Raw genomic sequence first — 22303 nt, 5'->3', positions numbered from 1 at the left:
TACTGAATAAAGGTTCTTTAATCACTTTTCTGGTGTAGTCACCTATTAGTCTTCCGTTGCTCCTTGGATTTCAACGACATTTAAGTTGGTTCTTTTAAGTAGTTCAATGACTATTAAAGGAATCAATTTTTTAACTTAGTATCAAATAAAATAAGTAAAAAACAAACAATCAAGAAAACTCAAGCTCTCAAGGTGGGGGGTGGGGTGGGGGCTAGCCTCACCATTAACATCTCTCCACTTCTTCCCCTCCTGCTTGTCACTGACTCTGCACCAGGGCTCCAGGATGTCACTGACTCCGTGTTAACCTGGAAAGCTCAGCACTGGTGTTGCTGTCCCCCCAGAAGATGAGGCCATGCCTGCCAGATCGCTTGTTCCTCGCCCACCCACTGAGTGCTGCTGGGGGCCACACACTTCAGATTCCAAAGTGTGTTTCCATCATGAAAGCAAATGATGTTAGAATTCTAGTTTCTTTTCTTCACTACCACTACTTGTGGCTTTGACTTAATCAAATGAACTAAAACCAAAATCATATATATTTACTTTTTTGGGGATGGAGGTGGTCTGAACCCAGGGCCTTTGCACTGAGTTACATTACCAATTATTTTTTTAAAGACAGGGGCTCATTAAATTTTCTAGGCTAGGCTTTGACTTGCTATCTTTACTGTCTCAGTTTCCTAGAGTGCTGGGATTACAGGCATGTACACCATGCCTGATGCAAAATCTTATTTATTATAATGTATGAATTTTCCCTTAAAGTTTTTTTTTTTTTATTCACTATGTAGTGCAGGCTGACCTTGAATTCACTTATGTAGCCTAGTTGGCCTCGAACTCACTGCAATAGCATCCTGAGTGCTAGGATTACAGGTGTGTGCCACCATGCCTTGCCTTAAAGATCAATCTTGACAGTAAGTGTTACAAGGAACTTTCACAAGTTTAAAGATTTGACAGCCACACAAATGAAGAAAAATCCCTCACAATTCACCAACTGAAACATCCAGGCCACAAATGCAGCACAGAGGGACCTATCTCTTAAGTTTTATGAATACCTGTGAGACACCTGTAAGAAGAAATAAGGTTATAATCATGTTTCTATAACACTTAATTACCTGATACTCTGAAGGCTAGAAATTTAGTGACCTTGGTGTTATTGGCAGAAAGTAATGTAAAGTGTAACACTGGGCAAATCCTGGGCATTAGCATCACCCAGGGCCTCCTGAAGGTTGCTACCACAGGTGTGCAACTAAACAAGGTGGTACTTGCCACCTGCCACCTGCCAAAACCCTCTGCACTATGCCCACCACTGTGACCTGATAGTATCTCACTGCTCAGGAAGCCTCCCGGACAGGATATGAGGGTCCTGGGCCCCAGGCCACCTGTGAGAGAGTAGCATGGGCTTTCACAAGGGCCCTGCCTGTCACCTCAGAAATGCAGATTGCCTGAGACCTAGTGACAGGACTCTTCTTAAGCCTTAGGTAAAATAAAATTTATTTTTATTTTTACTTTTTTTAGGTAAAATAAAATTTAACTGGGGTAATTTACAATTTCCAACACAACAACTTTGAGTTGCACAGGTGGACTGTTCTATTTCAACCACCACAGGAAGTACCCTCTGAGTCAGTCTGGAACTATTTCAAATCCCAACTTGAAAACAGGCCACATGGAAGGCTACCCACCCAAAAAAGAACTTAAAACACAAAATTTTGCCCTACATAAAATTTTATATAAAACACCGCTACCACTTGAAATAAAACTGAAACAGCTGTGAATAGTTTCTAGGATTTTCTTTACTTTGAGTTTCTGTACCTGAATAACCCATGTGACTTAATTTGTCACCTTTGTTTTAAAGTTCACAAAATTCCAAATTAAGTAAAACTTTAACTTGAAAAAAAAAACACACAGAAAAATAGTTTGCTTTGACATCTTTGCCAGTTTTAAAATACACTAAGTAGAAAGGTACTTGAGTCTTGGATGTAATTTCCAGCTGTCTCTGAAAACTTTATATTGCTAATTCAGATGTGACACTCCTTTATTTTTATTTTTTTGGGATAGGGTCTCACTTTAGTTCAGACTGGCCTTGAACTCACTATGTAACCTCAGCTAACCTCAAGTTCGCAATCCTCCTGCCTCAGTTTCTTGAGTGCCACACCTGGCCAATACTCCTTTTAAATACTCCTTCCTTCAAACTTTAAAAACTCCTAAAGCCAGGAATGGTGATGTGCACCTGTAGTCCCAGCACTTGGGAGGCTGAGGCAGGAGGATTCCCATGAGTTTGAGACCAGCCTGAGTTACATAAATGAGTTCAAGGCCAGCCTGCCCTATATAGCAAGACCTTGTTTCAAACAAACAACCCTAAAGCAAGCTGATAATCATCTGTATTTGACTAAATGCTAACAATATACATTGTGCTAGATATTAACATGATATAAAGACCCAAAGAGTAAATAAAGAATTTCTCTATGATAAAATGAGTAGATCTTTATTATTCTGAAGCTTTGGGCCTCAGGAAACCCGCAACATTTTGGGTCTCTTAAAAACAATTTAGGGCCGGGGATTGAGCTCAGTGGTGTAAGCACCTGCCTGGCAAGCACAAGGTTGTGAGTTCGATTCCCAGTACCAAAAAACAAACAAACCACCAAAACCAACCAAACAAAAAAAACACTATCAGAATGGTTTGTCATTATTATAATCCAACAAGATATAGATGTGTAGTACAGGGAAAAGGTCGACTGCTTCCTTTTTTCTACCCTGCAGAATGTTAGGAGCTTTTCCATCATGCCAATTCATATACACCCCTAAAAATACAACCAGATGCTTTTTAACTTTTAAAAATGGGAGTCACACTATAAATACATTACTCTGCAACCTGAGTTTTAAAAAATACAACACAAACTAACAGACACAGATACTCCCTTTCAAGTCTCTGAATTACGAAGTTACATGATTCACTTGTAATCAAATAAAGAGTCTATTTTAGCCAGAGACCTAAGATATACTTTTAAACATAATTTCAAACTCAAAAGCCTAGAGAACTCGCAGAAATCTGGATTCACTGGAACAGACCAATCATCAGAGATAGGACTCAAAGTCTTTGGTTGTTTTAGCTATGAAAATCAACATCACCTGTTTAGCTGCCGCGCCTGGCCACAGGTCTGCAGAGGAGGAGCTGGGCAGATCTGGGGTGCCCTCACTGGCCTCTCTGCGTGTCTGGAGGACTCTGGATTTCTGCGCCCAGACTGCTGGAGTTCCCTCAGGCTTCCAGGTGCAGTGAAGGAGAGAGGTGGGTTTAAGGCTTCCACATCAGCCTCCCCATTCCTGGCTTCATTTGGAGACCTGCTGAGCTCCCAATAGGTGGGCTGGCCCACACTACCAGCCTAGCCCAGCCTATTTAGCTGCCGTGCCTGGCCACAGGTCTGCAGAGGAGGAGCTGGGCAGATCTGGGGTGCCCTCACTGGCCTCTCTGCGTGTCTGGAGGACTCTGGATTTCTGCGCCCAGACTGCTGGAGTTCCCTCAGGCTTCCAGGTGCAGTGAAGGCGAGAGGTGGGTTTGAGGCTTCCACATCAGCCTCCCCATTCCAGGCTTCATTTGGAGACCTGCTGAGCTCCCGATAGGTGGGCTGGCCCACACAACCAGCCTAGCCCAGCCTGTTTAGCAGCCGCGCCTGGCCATAGGTCTGCAGAGGAGGAGCTGGGCAGATCTGGGGTGCCCTCACTGGCCTCTCTGCGTGTCTGGAGGACTCTGGATTTCTGCGCCCAGACTGCTGGAGTTCCCTCAGGCTTCCAGGTGCAGTGAAGGAGAGAGGTGGGTTTAAGGCTTCCACATCAGCCTCCCCATTCCTGGCTTCATTTGGAGACCTGCTGAGCTCCCAATAGGTGGGCTGGCCCACACTACCAGCCTAGCCCAGCCTATTTAGCTGCCGTGCCTGGCCACAGGTCTGCAGAGGAGGAGCTGGGCAGATCTGGGGTGCCCTCACTGGCCTCTCTGCGTGTCTGGAGGACTCTGGATTTCTGCGCCCAGACTGCTGGAGTTCCCTCAGGCTTCCAGGTGCAGTGAAGGCGAGAGGTGGGTTTGAGGCTTCCACATCAGCCTCCCCATTCCAGGCTTCATTTGGAGACCTGCTGAGCTCCCGATAGGTGGGCTGGCCCACACAACCAGCCTAGCCCAGCCTGTTTAGCAGCCGCGCCTGGCCATAGGTCTGCAGAGGAGGAGCTGGGCAGATCTGGGGTGCCCTCACTGGCCTCTCTGCGTGTCTGGAGGACTCTGGATTTCTGCGCCCAGACTGCTGGAGTTCCCTCAGGCTTCCAGGTGCAGTGAAGGAGAGAGGTGGGTTTAAGGCTTCCACATCAGCCTCCCCATTCCCGGCTTCATTTGGAGACCTGCTGAGCTCCCGATAGATGGGCTGGCCCACCCTACCAGCCTAGCCCAGCCTGTTTAGCTGCCGCGCCTGGCCACAGGTCTGCAGAGGAGGAGCTGGGCAGATCTGGGGTGCCCTCACTGGCCTCTCTGTGTGTCTGGAGGACTGTGGATATCTCTGCAACCAGGGAGGGTCCACAGGTTCCTGAAGCACTGCGGCCTGTGGTGAGTACCCTAACCCGGCTGCGATTGAAGAACTGTGGAGCTTCCAAGGGGCAGGTGGGCGCACAGTGTCCCTGAGGCCCAGCTTGTCTGGAACTGTGGAGTTCTGAGCAGGCAGAGGAGGGCCACTGGTTCTGTAGGCCTAATGGCTTGGAGTAGCGCGGCACCAGAGTCCCAGTAGCTCCAAACATAGAAGGGGATTTTCAACAGATCCTGAGGAAGCTTTCAAATAACACTTGAAACACAGAAATATAGGAAAATGACAAAACGAAAGACCAAATTACAACCTCAAACCTCCAGCCCATCTCAAGAAACCCTAGGAGCGATGTATATAGAAGAAAATATATCCCATCCACCTCATATATCGGACACAATAGCCACTGAAATTGACAAGCAACTCCAGGAAGCTTTAAAGAAATTCAAACTCGAAATAATCTCCCAGATAAAAGAAGAAATGATAAAAGAAATGAAAGAGATTCTAAATATATCTAAAGAAAACACAGATAAAAAATTGGAGGAACTAAACAAAAAGATAGAATCCCTAGACGAGCAATATAAGAAACAAACAGAATACATAATGCAGATGCACAGAGATATACAGGAAATAAAAAACTCCACTGAAAGTTGTAAAAACCGCCTTAATGAAAGTGAAGATAGAATTTCAGACCTTGAAGACAGGATTGCAGCTAGTGAACAGGAAAGGAAAGATCTTTTGAAAATAACAAGGAACCAGGAAACAACAATTCAACAACTGCAAGACGATGCAAAGAAGAATAACATAAGAATGATAGGGATTAATGAAAGAGAGGGAGACAACATGAAGGATGTCAGGAGGATATTTAGAGAAGTAATAGCTGAAAATTTCCCAAGCATGAGATCAGAAACTGACATCAGGATCAGTGAAGCATATAGAACTCCAAACAGTCATAACCAAAATAAAACTACACCCAGACATATAATAGTCACCATCCCAGAAATCCAACACAAGAATAGATTATTAAAAGCTGTCAGAGAGAAAAGACAAATCACTTATAAAGGAAAACCTATCAGAATCACAGCAGACTTCTCAGCACAAACGATAAAGTCAAGAAGAGCATGGAGTGAAGTATTCCAGATCCTAAAGCAAAATGATTTCCAACCAAGACTGATATATCCTGCAAAACTATCATTCAAAATAGATGGTGCAATACGATACTTCCATGACAAAGAACAGCTGAAGAACTTCATGAACACCAAACCAACCCTGCAAAAAATATTGAAAGACAGTTTAGATACACAAAGGAAAAAACCACTAAGCAAAGCAAATAATTAAACAGAACCGAAAGATAAAGATGCAACAGCAGAGAGATAACATCCCTACAATTAACCAGCATTTAACAGTAATAACCATTAATGTAAATGGTCTCAATGCACCAATCAAAAGAAACAGACTAGCAGAATGGATCAAGAAACAAAATCCAACCATATGCTGTTTACAGGAAACCCATCTAACCCAGAAAGATACTCACAGACTGAAAGTCAAAGGATGGAAAACAATCCTTCATGCAGCAGGAATCCAAAAAAAGGCAGGAGTAGCCATTCTGTTTGCAGACAACGTGAACTTTAAACCAACAATGACCATAAAGGACAAAGAAGGTCACTACATACTCGTAAGGGGAAAACTCCAAGAGGAAGAGATAACTATCTTAAATATATATGCACCAAACTCCAGAGCACCCAGTTATATAAAACAATTATTAACAGAAATGAAAACTCAAATTATCAGTAACACAATTGTAACAGGAGACCTTAATACACCACTGACACCAAGGGACAGATCAACCAGACAGAAAATGAGCAAAGAAATAACAGAACTGAATCACACCTGTGAACAAATGGGTTTGATAGACATATACAGAATGTTCCACCCAACAACATCAGAATACACATTCTTCTCAGCAGTACATGGATCATTTTCTAAAACAGACCATATATTAGCTCACAGAACATATTTAAGCAAATGCAAAAGAGTTGAAATCATCCCTTGCATATTATCGGATCATAGCGCTCTGAAATTAGAAATTAATGACAAAGGATACTGCAAAAATTCCGCAAACACATGGAAACTAAATAACACACTCTTGAGTAATCAGTGGGTCACAGAAGAAATTAAAGAAGAAATTAAACAATACCTAAAAGAAAATGAAAATGCAGATACAACTTACCGGAATCTGTGGGATGCAATGAAAGCCGTTCTGAGAGGAAAATTTATTGCACTGAGTTCCCACATCAGGAAAACAGAACGAATACAAGTAAATAACTTGATGCTACACCTCAAACAGCTAGAAAAAGAAGAGCAAGTCAAGCCCAAAGCCAAAAGAAGAGAGGAAATTATAAGAATCAGAGCAGAAATCAATGCAATAGAGACTAAGAAAACAATCCAAAGAATCAACGAATCAAAGAGTTGGTTCTTTGAAAGAATAAATAAAATCGATAAGCCCCTAGCCAACCTTATTAAAAAAAGGAAAGAAAAAGCTCAAATTCATGCAATAAGAAATGAAAAAGGAGAAATCACTACAGACCCAATAGAAATACAGAGGATCATCAACACCTATTTCGAAAACCTCTACTCTCAAAAGTTTGATAACACAGAAGAAATAGACAGATTCTTAGAAGCATATGAAGTACCAAAGCTAGATCAAGAGGATATAAAACTGTTGAATAACCCAATCTCTGCTAATGAAATTGAGAATGTAATTGGGTCCTTGCCCACCAAGAAGAGCCCAGGCCCAGATGGATTCACTGCAGAATTCTACAAGAAATATAAAGAAGACCTAATGCCGACACTCCTCAAACTATTCAATGAAATTGAAAGGGAAGCAATCCTTCCTAAGTCATTCCTGGAAGCAAATATTACTCTAGTACCAAAACCTGAGAAAGACCCAACTATAAAAGAGAACTATAGACCGATCTCCCTAATGAACACAGATGCAAAAATCCTCAATAAAATATTGGCAAATAGGATCCAGCAAATCATCAAGAAGATTATACACCATGACCAGGTGGGATTCATCCCAGGAATGCAAGGATGGTTCAACATACGCAAATCAATAAATGTAATCCACCATATCAATAAAGCCAAAAATAAGAATCACATGATCATCTCTATAGATGCAGAAAAAGCCTTCGATAAGGCCCAACACTTATTCATGATAAGAACTTTACAGAAAATTGGAATAAATGGTCTTTACCTCAATATAATAAAGGCCATTTATGACAAACCAACAGCCAGCATCATACTAAATGGCCAAAAATTGAAAGCCTTTACTTTAAAATCGGGTACAAGACAAGGATGTCCTTTATCACCACTCCTATTTAATATAGTACTGGAAGTACTAGCCAGAGCAATTAGGCAAGAAAGAGAAATAAAAGGGGTAAAGATAGGAAAAGAAGAAGTTAAATTATCATTGTTTGCAGATGACATGATACTCTACATAGAAGACCCCCTAAACTCCATTGAAATACTCTTAGATACAATAAATAAATTCAGTAATGTGGCTGGATACAAAATCAATACTCAGAAATCAATAGCATTCCTATACACGAACAACAAAATTACAGAGAGGGAAATAAGAGAAACTGGACTATTCACATTAGCAAGCAAAAAAATGAAATATTTAGGAATTACTCTTACGAAAGAAGTGAAAGACTTATACAGTGAAAATTATAATACACTGAAAAAGGAAATTGAAGATGATCTCAGAAAATGGAAAGACATCCCTTGCTCATGGATAGGAAGAACAAACATTGTGAAAATGGCCATTCTCCCAAAACTGTTATACAGATTCAATGCAATCCCAATAGAAATACCATCAACATACCTTATAGATCTAGAGAAATCACTCCTAAATTTCATCTGGAACCAGAAGAGACCTAGAATCGCAAAGGCAATTCTAAGCAGCAAAGACAAAGCAGGAGGCATCACAATCCCTGACTTGAAGTTATACTACAAAGCAACAGTAGTAAAATCAACATGGTATTGGAATCAAAACAGAGCTGAAGATCAGTGGAATAGATTAGAAGATACAACCACAACTACGAACACACTCAACCACCTTATTTTTGATAAAGGAGCCAAGCAGGTTCACTGGAAGAACGACAGTCTCTTTAATAAATGGTGCTGGAAAAACTGGCTCTCCATTTGCCGAAAACTAAAGCTAGACCCATGTCTATCACCATGTACTAAATTAAAATGTAAATGGGTCAAAGATCTGAATATTAAAACAGAAACACTAAATCTATTGGAAGACAAAATAGGTAGAAACCTTGGAGACATAGGAGTAGGTAAAGAATTCATGAACAGGACTCAAACCGCACGGGAAATACTTCCCAGAATCAATAACTGGGACCACTTCTTATTAAAAAGTTTCTGCATGTCAAAAGAAATCTCCAGCATAGTGAAAAGAAAACCCACAAACTGGGAAAAGATTTTAGTGAACTCTCTCTCAGACAAGGGCCTCTTGTCTAAAACATACAAAGAATTAAAGAAACTCAGACCTCCGAAATTCAAAGATCCAATCCAAAAATGGGCATCTGAGATGAATATGCAATTCTCAGATGAAGAAATGCAAATGGCAAATAAATACATGAAAAAATGCTCATCATCATTGGTCATTAGAGAAATGCAAATTAAAACCACACTGAGATACCATCTCACTCCTGAAAGAATGGCCAGGATCAAGAAAACCGACAACAAATGCTGGAGAGGCTGTGGGGAAAAAGGAACTCTCCTGCACTGCTGGTGGGAGTGTAGACTGGTACAGCCTTTGTGGAGATCTGTCTGGAGATTTCTCAAAAAGTTGGGACTGGAAATCCCATTTATTCCAGCTATTCCACTTCTAGGCATATTCCCAGAAGAACTGAAAGCATCATACCACAGTGATATATGTGCACCTATGTTTATAGCAGCACAATTTGTAATCGCCAGATCTTGGAAACAACCCAAGTGCCCATCAACTGAGGAATGGATAAAAAAGTTGTGGTATTTCTATACAATGGAGTATTATTCAGCTATAAAGAAGGATCACATTGAGATATTTATCAATAAATGGGCACAGCTTGAGACCATACTCATAAGTGAAATAAATCAATCTCGCATGTGTGAATACCGAATAGTTTCCCTAATGTAAGTAATGATTCAAATATCTAAAAATATGTGGTAATCATGATTCCCCATTAGGTGGCCTTGAAGCCTTATAAAGTTTTCACTCATTAATTAGAAAGGCTTTATTCTGGGCTTCTTGATATGAAAATATTTGAAGCTAGAGTATATGAAGTTTTACCCAAATATTTCAAGGAAAAAGACACTATGGTAACTACTATTAAGTCAGGTTATAAGGTGGTGAAGTACTAGGTTATTGAAACAGTCATGCTGTGACCTCTATTGTTATATTGTTATGTCCTGTTTTATCTCAATCTCCCCCTTATTGTTTCAAAAAAAAATTAGTCATTTCTTATGTTTGTCTTAATTAAAGAAAAAATTCAAAAAAATTAGGATATATAAATAGTAACTCTTTTCGATTTCCTATTAACTTGTTTTGAAGTCCTGTAGTACTCCCACGATCTTGTTTTGACTGATTAGACTCTGTTCCATTCTATATGATAGTATCAAGTTTGAAGACATAGGCAACTACTTTGAAGACAATAAGATTCACTAAGATACCCATTCTGGTTTGACTATTGTCTTCTTTGGAAGTCCTGTAATGTTTACAATGCCTAAGTTTTATTGGTCTTGTTCTCTACTGTTTTGTCCAACTTTATAATATCTAATAAGATAGACAATTCTTTTTAAGGAAACAAAGGACAACGTTGATAACCATTGTTGATAAACTTGTACTCTGTTCTACACCATGTGCTACGTCTGTCCTTGGTATTGACTGACAGCTTTGTTTTGCCATATTTGACTGTATTCTTCCCCCCCCCCCAAAGAAAGTAATAAGCACTAAGGAGTAATAAAATCCAAGATGTGTAAATTTTGTTGTAAAAAAGAGAGGGAAAAAAAAAAAAGAAAAGGAGCTCTAACGGATATAACAGCAAGTGTGTTTGGGGGTGTTAAATAGGTGACTTTATCAATGTTTTTGGAACATTGAACACAGCTGTTTGCAGTCTCCCTGTTTGAATGTCCACCTTGTGTTCTTTGATACTGTGATTTGAGGAACTATTTTCAAGAAAATAGTGTGTAATCTACTAGCAGGTAATTTCTTACTGTTATGGTTTTTTGTTTTGTTTTGTTTTGTTTTGTAGTTCTGTATTGCGTGTACCCTTACGCCGCTTTGGTTTGTTTTGTGTTTTTCTCTTTTTCCTCTTAAATAAAAAAAAAAAAAAAAAAAAAAAGAAAATCAACATCAGTCACCTGGATAAAACACGTATGACCACTCGGACAGGCTCTGAAAACTGGACAGAAATGTGTCAGGAAGATTGCTGTGCTTTCTCACCCAGCCCTTGATTACCTACCTGCAGCCATGTATGGACAGGCCTCTCGGTTGACTGAGGGCCATGACACCTTCTACTTTGGAGTGGGCACTTTAAGCCAACCCTTTGGTTGGCCAGAAATCAGTACTACAGACCTTGTCTACAGATTGTTGGGCCAAGAATGGTCACAGCAGTACAACCTGGGACATACCATGAGATCTCACAGATAGTCACTTAAAGCTGGCATGTTCAGAAGGTAGCCAGTGAAATGTGATGAGGTCATCTGGGACTGCTGATGTAAGACCTCTATACTTTTTCACACTCTTTGAAATTCTGGAAATATCAGACCGACCGGTGGTGACAAACTTATACCATGTGTGCCACAGGGGGCTATTTATATCACTGAACGCTCTAAATGGTTTGCTGCCACTGCCTTAGACTGTGTTAAATCGTTATTTCCTGGTTTTGGCTTAAACAAAGCTTAACACAGCCACTGCTGCAATGTTGAAAGTACAGGATGGCTTTTACTAGTTTAATCCTGGAGTTCACTCTACAACCTGTCATTTCTGAGGTTTCTTAGTGCCTTTTCACCCCACACAGCCTCTGGGGCCACAACCCCAGTGATGTGTGAGGTACTCCCATACCAGACCCACCTGTGCAGGAAGTGCAGTTTGTGCATAGCGGCCAGCCCCGCAGCGATCTCACATGCCATCCTCTGCAGCAGCATGGTCTGCGAGTCGCCCCGCACATGCTCTTGCTCGTTGCGCAGGTAAGCCTTCAGGTCGCCCTGCAAGAAGCAGCCCATGTGAGCAGCAAAGTGGATCTTCAGAATAAACTGAGTTAAGATATACGCCTTAGCTAACATGCACTTAAAGACTATTTAGTAGGAAATGCTAAGGTCTGCACTTGAAGAAAGGTTTATCTCAGGTTGAACAAGCATCACATTACAAATGGTAATTCTGACCCAGATTTCAAAAGCATAGATCATCATTATGCTTTTAGGGTCATTTAAACTGATTTATGTTTGTTATATAAATATATGGAAAACAAATAAAATATAACTTGAAATGATACACGACTGAACTAAGTGGGGAAGTCGAGAAATCTTCAGGTAAGTAAGGTAATGTGGCAAGAAGAATGGTGTCTTTTGCACTGCCTAACTGAGACTGGCAGGATCTACATATCACTCACTGAGTGCTTTGTGCCTGAAGCTCTATGGCCATGGCCCCCACATATGTGAACAACAGAGAGAGCGAAGGAGAGGTTGATGGTAAGGGAAGGGCAGAGACTGCTCTGGGCTGGTGACTGCTCACTTCTCTCCTAGCTTCCTTCCTCAGAGCCCCGGGCTACCCAGAGACCACACAGGAAAGAGTACTCCAACTATACCAAAACACCATGTTAACAAGCCCCCCAGGCAGAGAAAACCCCTAGGTAAGTCTGGCAGAACCATCAGACACACCTGCCCACAGAGCTATATCCCCAGGATTTTTTGAGACACAGTCTGGCCAAGACACCAAATTGCCTGGGTGGGACCTAAATTTGTAATCCTCTTGTCTCAGCCTCCCGGTGCTGGGATTACAAAGGTGCCAACAAAACACCTGGCTAATAGTACTTTTAAGGAGTATCTTTGATGTTCTCCTTGGGACATGATTTAATATGTATTAAAGTAATCTAATCTTGAATGAAAGGTTTTTATCATCAGTTAACAAAATGTAAGCAAGCCAACAGCCTTCAATTTTCTTTATATTAGAGTCAAGCAAATGTCTTCCTTGACTGACTGAAGCACAAAGTTCTTATAACTTAATGAAGATAGCAAATTTTCTAGACTCTCCCTGGCTGACTTTAAATCACAGTATTTCTTTACAAACATTTGTCTACATTTAATACGAAGAATATTCTAGGGTAGTGGTGAGGTCCTGCATTTTTTCTCATTCCCAGCTCAAGTGACCACTGCATGAATGACTATGCTGATACCACTGCCCTCGCTCACTTTGGAGCATACTTGCACAGAAATGAGGTTTCGCGCTTGACACCCAGGGCACAGACTTCACACAACTTCACACATTTTACAGATAAGGAACTGAGGCTAAGGGAGGCTAAGGAATTTGTTACAGGTCACAGCTGATACTGGCCTGGCTATCCTTTTATGTTTCACTTTACCAGTTAAGCAAGGAGAGTCTACTTAAGTAAGCAAACTAAGTTAATATGCAGATTAAATCAATCTATTTTACTAGAATGAACTGAAACAACTTAAGGTCCAACACATCGATCTGTAGAATTCTCTTGAGGATGGTGTAACTGCTCTAGAGGGAAGTAGCATCTGCCCCAAGCACCATGTGCACCCAGATACCCAGCCAGCAGCATAATCCCCTCTTCCTTCTTGGAGGTACTGCAGACTGCAGCCAGGGTGTTCACACAGTTATATTCCTAGTCTTTTTTCTAAGCAGCCAAGCTGCCCAGGCTAGGCTTGAACTTGCAGTCCTCCTGCCTCAGCTTCCCTGAGTGTTGGAATTATAGATGTACACTACCATGCCCAACTCCCCTCATATTTCTTTCCAAACACGATGCTTTCTCCTTTTGCTTCCCCTGGAATTACAATAACTACTCAGGACATCCCTTTAAAAAATAAACACCCTTTCATGTAGGGTGGGCTCTATCCAGAGGTAGGAGTTGGAGAGATAATGAAAGATTCAGATGATAATAACTCAGAAAAATTCCAACAAAGCACCCCAGAACTGCAAGCTAACAAGATTTTTGTACCTAAACAGGTTTAGAAACTAAAGAACATAGTGTAAGTCTAGTGACATTAACAGTGAGGTGGCAGTTTAAATTCTTTTGCCCAACTCTTTTCCTATAGCAATACCCATTTATGGAAAAAATTACGCTCACAAGAAAATATGAGTATGCTGCACTACATCTGGCTGATTCTCAAGACAAACAGTAGCTGCTGGCAAACACAGTGACTATGGCCCTGAAGGGAGGGAAAGAGCAGGTCGGGGTAGCTGTATGGAAGTGAATTCATTGCTGCTCACTGTCATTAAAATGTCTTAAAGAGAATCTTGGAGAAGTCCCATCACTCTTCTATGGGTGAGACACCTTGATATATGTTGGGATTCCAGGATACCAGCCCTAAAATCTTTTAATTATAGTAAGACTTTTATCTTACATGCAAGTACTAAACATTGCATATTTTATATGCAAATACTAAACATATTGATTCATTCTAGCAGAAGTAGATACCTATATTTAGGTATCTAGCCTGTTGTATTTCTGTTTTAATGGTATTTAGTGAGTAGATATAATTACTTTGGTCCATTGTTTAAAAAGAAAAACCAGGGCTGGGGATTTAGCTCAGCGGCCTAAGTGCCTGCCTTGCAAGCAGACAATTGTGAGTTCGATCCCTGGTACTGATAAAAAATAAAATAAAAAAAAAAGAAAAACCAACAAGAGTAGCAGTGTATTTTATTTTATTTTATTTTTTTCTCTTTTTGAGACAGAGTCTCGCTATGCAGTTCAGGCTGGCCTTGAGCTCACTTTGTAGCCCAGGCTGGTCTCGAACTTGCAACAATCCTCCCACCTCAGCCTCCTGAGTGTAGCAATGTTTTTTAAACTAACGTTTCTTCTTCCTCAACCCCCCTCAAGAAAACTGCAAGGGAAAAATCTATGACGCTAGATGGCAGCAAAAGGCTATACAATAAGAACTCAACAAGGGCCAAGCAACTGCAATGACTTCCTGGGGGTGGGTAAATGGGTTCCTCCCTCCCCTACGCATCTCACTTTCAACATGAAAGGCTGGCAGGGCGTTAGCCAGCACTTTTTTGCAGGACACAAAACAAATAAATTTTAACACAATATTTGTTGAAACTCAAGTTTTATCTCTATAATTAAAAAACTTTAGTCATTTATATATTTAATAAGGTTAGCTTAGGAGCAATTCGTAATTTTTCAACATTTATTTATTTGGATGAGTCCTACTGAGGATTAAGCCCAGGATCTTTGCACTGAGCAACACCTCCAACCTTCTTTCCATTTTTTATTTTGAGACAGAATATTGCTGAGTTGCCCAGGTAAGACTTGAACTTGCAATCCCCCTGGCTCAGCCTCCCCAAACCGGTGGGATTACAAGCGTGTGCTATGATGCCTGGCAGATCTTTCAAAAAGAAATTTTAATTAAAGATTAACATAGTCAAGAGCCATAGCCAATATCCGAGTGGTGAAATTAAATATACTTTTTGCAGGTGAAGTCCAGTCATGGCTCCATCTGAAAGTTTTGACCGTTTCTTCCCACATCAGTACCCTAACACATCATTTTCTCCTTTGTTATCAATGATTATTCATTCTTCACCTCTCTGCCCAGCACAGTTATGCTCACCTGTAATCCCAGCTACTTAGGAGGCTGAGTCCAGGGGACTGCCAAGTATGAGGTCAGCATGGGCAACTTATCCTGAGTCTGTCTCAAAAACATTTATAAAGTGCCAAGGGGTGTAGCTCCCTGGTAGAGCTCTTATCTAGTGTGCACAAAGAACTAGTTCTTTCCCCAGGACAGATAGGTAGACAGACAGGCAGGTGAATGGATGGGTAGATGGATGAATGCAAATTCAATCTCATGAGTCCATCTCTCTTCTCAGCTCTAATGTTCAAATGTCTTAGGCAAATCCAACAAAAACCGAAGCTTTTTCTGGCCGTCCTTTCCCTCTCAGAAAGACTTCTCGCATGCCCATTCTGTTCTATGAGACTCCTTCAAGAGTGTCCCACCGCTTTCCTCTCACAGGGAGGTTTCCACAGGGCTCTGCCAAACACCAGTGAAACACAGCCAGGGCCCACTCCTTGCTTCTTCACAGTCACACTTCTTCACTTGGATCTCAACATAGTCTCCTGCAATCCTTCCCACCCTGCAGGGCTCTGCTCCTGGTGCCCTTTACTGGCTCTCCTGCCTCTAGCTAAGCTCCAAGAGTTGTGGACACCCAGTGATTGTATCTACTCTGTGGCTTTAAAAGCCAGGCCTCATATCCCTTTCTCTGGCCCTGCCCCCAGGGTTTCCCAACTGGAGCTCTCTCCCTCAAGGCTAACACATCAGGCACCAAATTGCTGACCTGCTCCATCACAGTAAATGACATCACCATTTTCTGGCAGATCAGACCCAGGATGAAAGTGTCACTCCTGAGACTCTAGACCAACCTCCACCCATAACCCGGTCCTGCCCTTATTTTCAAAGTAAACTTAGAGCCTTCCAGAAGGCCACTGCTGCAGTGAGGTCTAAGATACACCCACCGCGAGGTGCTCGTGGCCACAGCTTGAGACCTCTTGGCTGCCACATAATAGCCAGGGTGAGCTGTTTCATTCAAATCACAGGGTGACTCTCAGACTGCTTCCCAGACCTATCTATACCTCCCAATAGAAGATGGAGGTGCTAGGTTCTGGCCAGTTCCCTATGCATTGTGTCCCTAAGCCCAAGGACAGCACTAGGCACACAGCACATTCAACAAGCATCTGCTCTGAGTGGGAGGAAGAAAAGCCTTACAGGAAGTTTCAAAGTGTGCTCCCCCCAAATTAAAGCTGGGACAACCATTTTCTCAGAGTAGTGCCAGCCCAGCATTTCAATTAACTGCCTAGTAATAGTAAACCTGAAGTAAATGTATAATTTCACATTTTTATTGGGCCATAAATTTATTATATTACTTTATTACTCTGTATATTAAACCTAGCCAAAGATAGCTAATGTGGAAAAACATACCTGGATAAGGCACGTTCCCAGTGCTGGACAGTTCCAGAGGCTGTGTGCCAGAGGGGGAGGGACATGTCATTCCCCATTGACTGCCCAGAGCCCAGAAAAGTCCCTGGTACATGGGGCTTACTTAGTGACTACAGTTATCAACAAGAGATGCCCACTGCTCAGGCATTTTCTGCACCAAGGCAGTTCTAATTGGTGGCTCCCACTGTTGGAAGCCTTAAACTATCTGATCTCAAAGTACACGGAAGAAGATCCTGTCACCAGTTACAATTTCCACTCAGGTGCCCCTAATGACATGCTCTCGGGCAAAGGAATAAATGAAAGTGTTAAGGATGAGCGAGGTAAGGCAAGGTCCTGGGGACGCATGGTCCCGTGCACACAGACTAGGGCTGGATTCTTCACCAAGTCCCTCCATCTTTCTCATCAATGGGGTGGTTGAGAAGCTGCTTCTGGACATGAGTAACAAAGCCCCAGTTCCCATCCTAAGGCTGGCACAGAGAAGTGAGCCCTTCCATCCCTATTCCCAGTGGGGTCCCTTAAAGTCTAAATGCCTTAAGCCTGAGAGCCCTGGGCTTTGCCCAGCCAGGTCAGCTGCTCCTCATAAGGGTTAGGAATAAGCAGATCCTGCAGAGGAACATGCTGCATGTCAAATACCAATCGGACTTCTCTCCCCTTCTCATTTGGCCACTGCTAACTACATTCAGAAATTCACTGGCTGTTTTAGTGCGTAAACATGGTAAAGAAGATCGGCACATATACTGTAACCAAGAATATACCCATCAAAACATCCCCCCTGCTTTGGCATCCAGTAACAGAGGTGAAAGAACTGCCGATCAGCAAATGTTAAATATCTGCTCTTTATCAACTTGCCTGCAGCACGGTCACTTCCCTGTCTTTCTCCCTGCCACTTGTGTCACGTCCAGCAGGTCCTGCCTGCCTGCCTCTCCCACCATGTCACCAGGTCCCCGAGCTGACTCCACACTCCTGGGCCAGAGCACCACTTCCAGGGTTGGCTCCTGCTTTCCTGTCACCATCTCTTGCCAGCATCCACCCACTCACCTACTCTCAAACACTCAGACAACTGTCATTTCCTGTGTAAAACCTCCCAAATGATCCTAGTTAGCATTTCTACAGCTCAGTACACACTAATCAAATCTTCCTTACAAGAGCTGAGGGGGTGGCGCAGTGGTACAGCACTTAATTAGCAGATTAGCCAAGACCATGGGTTCCATCCCCAGCACAGCAAAAACAAAAGCAAAATTTCATTTTAGTTTATTTTTTCTCACAGTGCCTCGGCATGTTTACTTTGAGCCTAAATAATCACAGTTCTCAGTGACAGTGTCATTAGCTGCTCAAACCTTTATTTAATGAATGATTAAATCAATTAAACAAGTAAGAATAACTACCATTTACTGAGCACCTTCTATCTCTTCTATCATTTCACTCATCTCATCTCACAGGTGGACCTTTACACATGTCTAAACCTGGCCCCACAGGTGGAGAAGGCAGGGACCGGTGCAGCCACACAACTCTCTGTACTTCACTGGTGCCCAAGACTTTTTTGTTGAATGAGTGACCCTCAACCAAAGGACAACTGCATTGTCTTGACATTTCTGAGAGCACTATGAACCTGCTACAGTAGCAAGTTATACAAAACACCCTGCAGTAACTTCACAACTCATCTTGCATACACTACGGACTACTCCAAACCAACTGGTGACTGCACACCAGCTACCACACTCAGCAGTTTTTTCATTCTTGTTTTTTGTTCTGGAGATCAAATTCACAACCTTGTGCTTGCCCAGCAGGAGCGGTACAGCTGAGTGATATCCCTGGTCCCTCCATTCATTTTTATAAGATTCCATGCTTTCTAAAATCAGGCTAGTGGTTTCATTTTACTATACTTGATCTTAGGCCAAACACCAAGAAGCGATGATGGTTCCACTTTATACGGAATTGCGTAAGTACAAAAGTATTCTCTTTTCTACTTGGAAGATGTTATCATTGGGAATGACTGCCGTGTGGTAAGAGCAGAAAAGATCAATGTTCGTTTAGTATCTCGTGACCTAAGAACAAATGGAGATGGGTGGTCTTTTCACGGTGGCCACAGCCGCTTATGAGGACAGAGACAGTAGCCAGAGGGCATTTCTAGCCCTGAACTTCACTCCTCTGCTGGGCTGGTCTGTTGGGCAGCTCTGGACATGCCTGCTGGGAGCAGGGCTGAGTGCCCAGGCAAGGGCCTGGTGAGTCCCAAGGACATTCCTGTAGCCTATGCAGAGTCCCCTCCTTGGCTCACTGGGCTGACTGCTGCCACATTGTGTTCGTACAAACTGCCCAAGGGAGACAGACTCCAGGGCCTAGTCCTTGGTGCTGTTGAATCTGTTCCTTTGAGGTTTCCCAGGGCCTAGAGTTGTAAGAATAAAGTTGGCCCACAGAGACACTTGTGACTTCTCACTATGGGGCGAGGTGGAGGACCCTAGGGTCAAAAACTTTAAGTTAATCCAGGTGTTGTGGTACAAACCTGTAATCCCAGTAATAGGAAGGCTGAGGCAGGAGGATCACTGTAAAATCAAGGCCAGCCTGGGCTACAAAGTGAGTTCAAGGCCAGCCTAAACAGCATAGCAAAAATCCTGTCTCAAAAAAAACAAAAAAACAAAAAAACAAAAAAACTTTTACTTTGCTCTGAGATCAGCCATGTCAAGCAGCTTTCAGAAGTTTCTGACTTTGAAAGTCAGAAACTTTCAAAGGACATAGCAGCCTCCTCCTACTAACAACAGATACCACCTAAATAAGTAGTAATTATCCATGCATTTTTGTGGCCAAAACCGAATAAACTTATCATAACATTTACCATATTAACCACTGCCAAGTGTACAGTTCTATAAAGTATATGTACATTGTCATAAATCACCACCAATAACCCTTTCCAATATTTAAAAACTTTGCAATAGTGAAACTCTATATCCATTTAAAATTTTCTTCCCTCCTTCCAGTCCCTGCAAAAACTGCTTCTGCTTTGTCTGAAGGCAAAGGTTCCACCTACAAGAGGAGTCATACAGTCTTTGTGATTGGCTTATTTCACTGAGCATAATTTACTCCAGGTTCATCCACGTTGACCAGGTATCACAATTTCTTCCTTTATAAAGGCTAAATAATAGTCCATTGTATATACAGTTCTGTGTTTTGTTTACCCACTAGTCCATGGATAGATACCTGGGCTTCTTCCATGCTTTGGCCACTGTGAATGATGCTGCTGTGAACTTGGGAGGGCAAGTATCTGTTTCAGACCCTGCTTTCACTTTTTGGGGAATATCCCTAAAACTGGAATTGCTGGATCATATAGTAATTTAGTTTTAGGGTTTTTTTTTTTCTTTTCTTTTGAGAAACAATGGTTGTTTTTAAAATTTTAGTATTGACAAAGTCCCACTGGGTGGTACAGAAATGATTATCAGAAATGGTTATTACCTCTTGAGAGCTGAAATGAATTTAAGTCTTCAAGAGTGAAAAATCCACTGAGACTTAGATATGTCACATAAAATGTTTTAAGGAGTCACATTTGTTAATTCTGGAGAACTATAAGCACAATCTTCAACTGAAAAGTATGAAAGTCAATGGAATTGAATATGCTTTGAACACTTAATCTAAGAACCTAGATAATATATGTACATACATATTTAAGTCTGAGATCTAAATATTAGAAGGAATATTAGTGTTAAGGGGAAGCTTATAAGACTACACAAAGCAAATATATTTATTGTATTTTCAAAAAAATCATGTCTGTGCAGTGACAAAGATACAAAGAATATTATAGAGTCATGTCAGAACTGGGTCATGAGAGCTAACAGTAAATGAATTGTGAATCTGGATATGTCTTAAGTGTTTCCTTATAAAAACAGATTCAGTTACTATTCACTCAAAGAACCAGCCATTTTAGTAAAAAGTAAATTAAGGGCCAGGGATTTAGCTCAGTGGCATAGGCACCTGCCTGGCAGGCATGAGGTTGTGAGTTCAATCGCCAGTACCAACACGAAACAAAAGCAAAAAGTAAATTAAAATAGCACTAAAACAAAACCTCTCGCCTAAATCCATTCAGGGGGAAAACATTAAGCTGAGCACCCAGTCTTTTTTACCACTCCAGGAAACAAGTGAACAATACTGTCTTGTATTTCAGGACAAGATGTGTATAACACTGAAGAAGAATAAGAATATACCAAAATATCTGAGATGGTTTTGTAAACACCTCAGCCTGGAAACAGGTGGTATTCTAAACAGGTGCTGATTACCTGCTGAATTTCTGCTTATGTTCACTTACCAAGTGTTTTTCAATTATCATTTATACTCTGATTAGAAGCGTGGGAGCCAAAGACAACACATCAGGTATCTGACAGACAAGGACTACTAGCTAACAGACCTGCGCTCTCACATGCAGGCATGACCTGGTATTGTATCTTTTTCTCTCAGCACTCTGCCAACACTGAAATCATCTAGTATGTTGGTCACACAGAGCTAGATGAAAAAGCTATTTCGGTATTGTCATAACCTAGGACCACAGATATTACCGCTCTGATCACACTGAGATAAGCAACACAGAATATAATATGCAATAAAACTGTCAGAAACGGTTTCAAGAACTCCTGCCTCTTAAGCGTAGCTTACCACATCTGTGGCCCCTACCTGTGATATTTAGAGGACAAAACTTACATTGCACCTCTAAGTCTTGGGGCTGCCACATGCTCCTCTGTGATGCTATGTGTTCAGTAATGAAGCATACTCCAACATGGAAGAGACCATGGGAAAAACCCAGAGACTAAGTTTAATTCCCAGTTTTCTCAGATACAGTGAGAGCTCTAAGAGACCCCAGCTTCTTTACAGCAGCGTTAAAAAACAGGGTTAAGTTCATTATGCATGTTGTAATTTCCAAGGCAGCCACATATTAAATCAAGAAAAAGTACCTAAAAATTAAATTAGTAGATGGGAATAACTGAAGAAAAATTGAGAATCTACCAGAAAGCAAAATAGAAAAAGTGGTAGAGGGAAGAAAACTAATACCAATTAGGTAGAAAAAGTTCTAAATATCTACCTACAATAAATGTAAATATCCTATTTTAAGTGACCAAGACTGCCAGGCTAATAAAATTTAAACAATAAGTTATTAATAAGAGATGTAAACCACAGAAGAAAATGACTGACAGAGATGCTCTGAATCTTACAGCAGCCCTTTCATATGCTAAAGATTCCAATTACATATAGTGGACCCTCGAGTTACCAACCTGACAGCATTCTTTCCTGTGTGGGGTTAACTGAGAAATCCTGAGCCAATGTCTAAGGACACTGGGATTTGCCTGTATGCAGGAGAGAGACTCTGAAGGTTGTATAGAGAGCCTGAGCTTTCAATCAGTAACCAGTCTTTGGGGATGAAGTGACTTTGCAAGGCAAGGGTCCACTCATACAAAGTCACACCAATGCTAAATTTAATTAAAAAAAAATTCTGAGTATAGGACCCAGAGTCTCACACACACAGTACTAGGCAAGTGCTCTATAACCAAGCT

The 22303-nt window shown here is 41.6% G+C and overlaps 1 protein-coding gene across 2 annotated transcripts in view; it reads right to left on the bottom strand.

Annotated features, from left to right (window-relative positions):
* Lmtk2 (lemur tyrosine kinase 2) overlaps positions 1-22303 on the bottom strand; it is a 97202-nt gene that overhangs the window by 31473 nt on the left and 43426 nt on the right. For both annotated transcript variants that reach the window (XM_005003708.4, XM_003469887.5), the window contains exon 7: positions 11677-11810. In XM_005003708.4, coding sequence (XP_005003765.2) covers positions 11677-11810 — 134 coding nt within the window. The remainder of the gene's footprint in view (positions 1-11676; positions 11811-22303) is intronic.

Source organism: Cavia porcellus, unplaced genomic scaffold (assembly GCF_034190915.1).
Source record: "Cavia porcellus strain 051 isolate PalLab524CR breed Dunkin Hartley unplaced genomic scaffold, mCavPor4.1 scaffold_23, whole genome shotgun sequence".
Taxonomy (NCBI): Eukaryota; Metazoa; Chordata; class Mammalia; order Rodentia; family Caviidae; genus Cavia; species Cavia porcellus.
The sequence above is the reverse complement of the archived record's forward strand: the minus strand, read 5'-3'. Positions and strand labels throughout refer to the sequence as shown.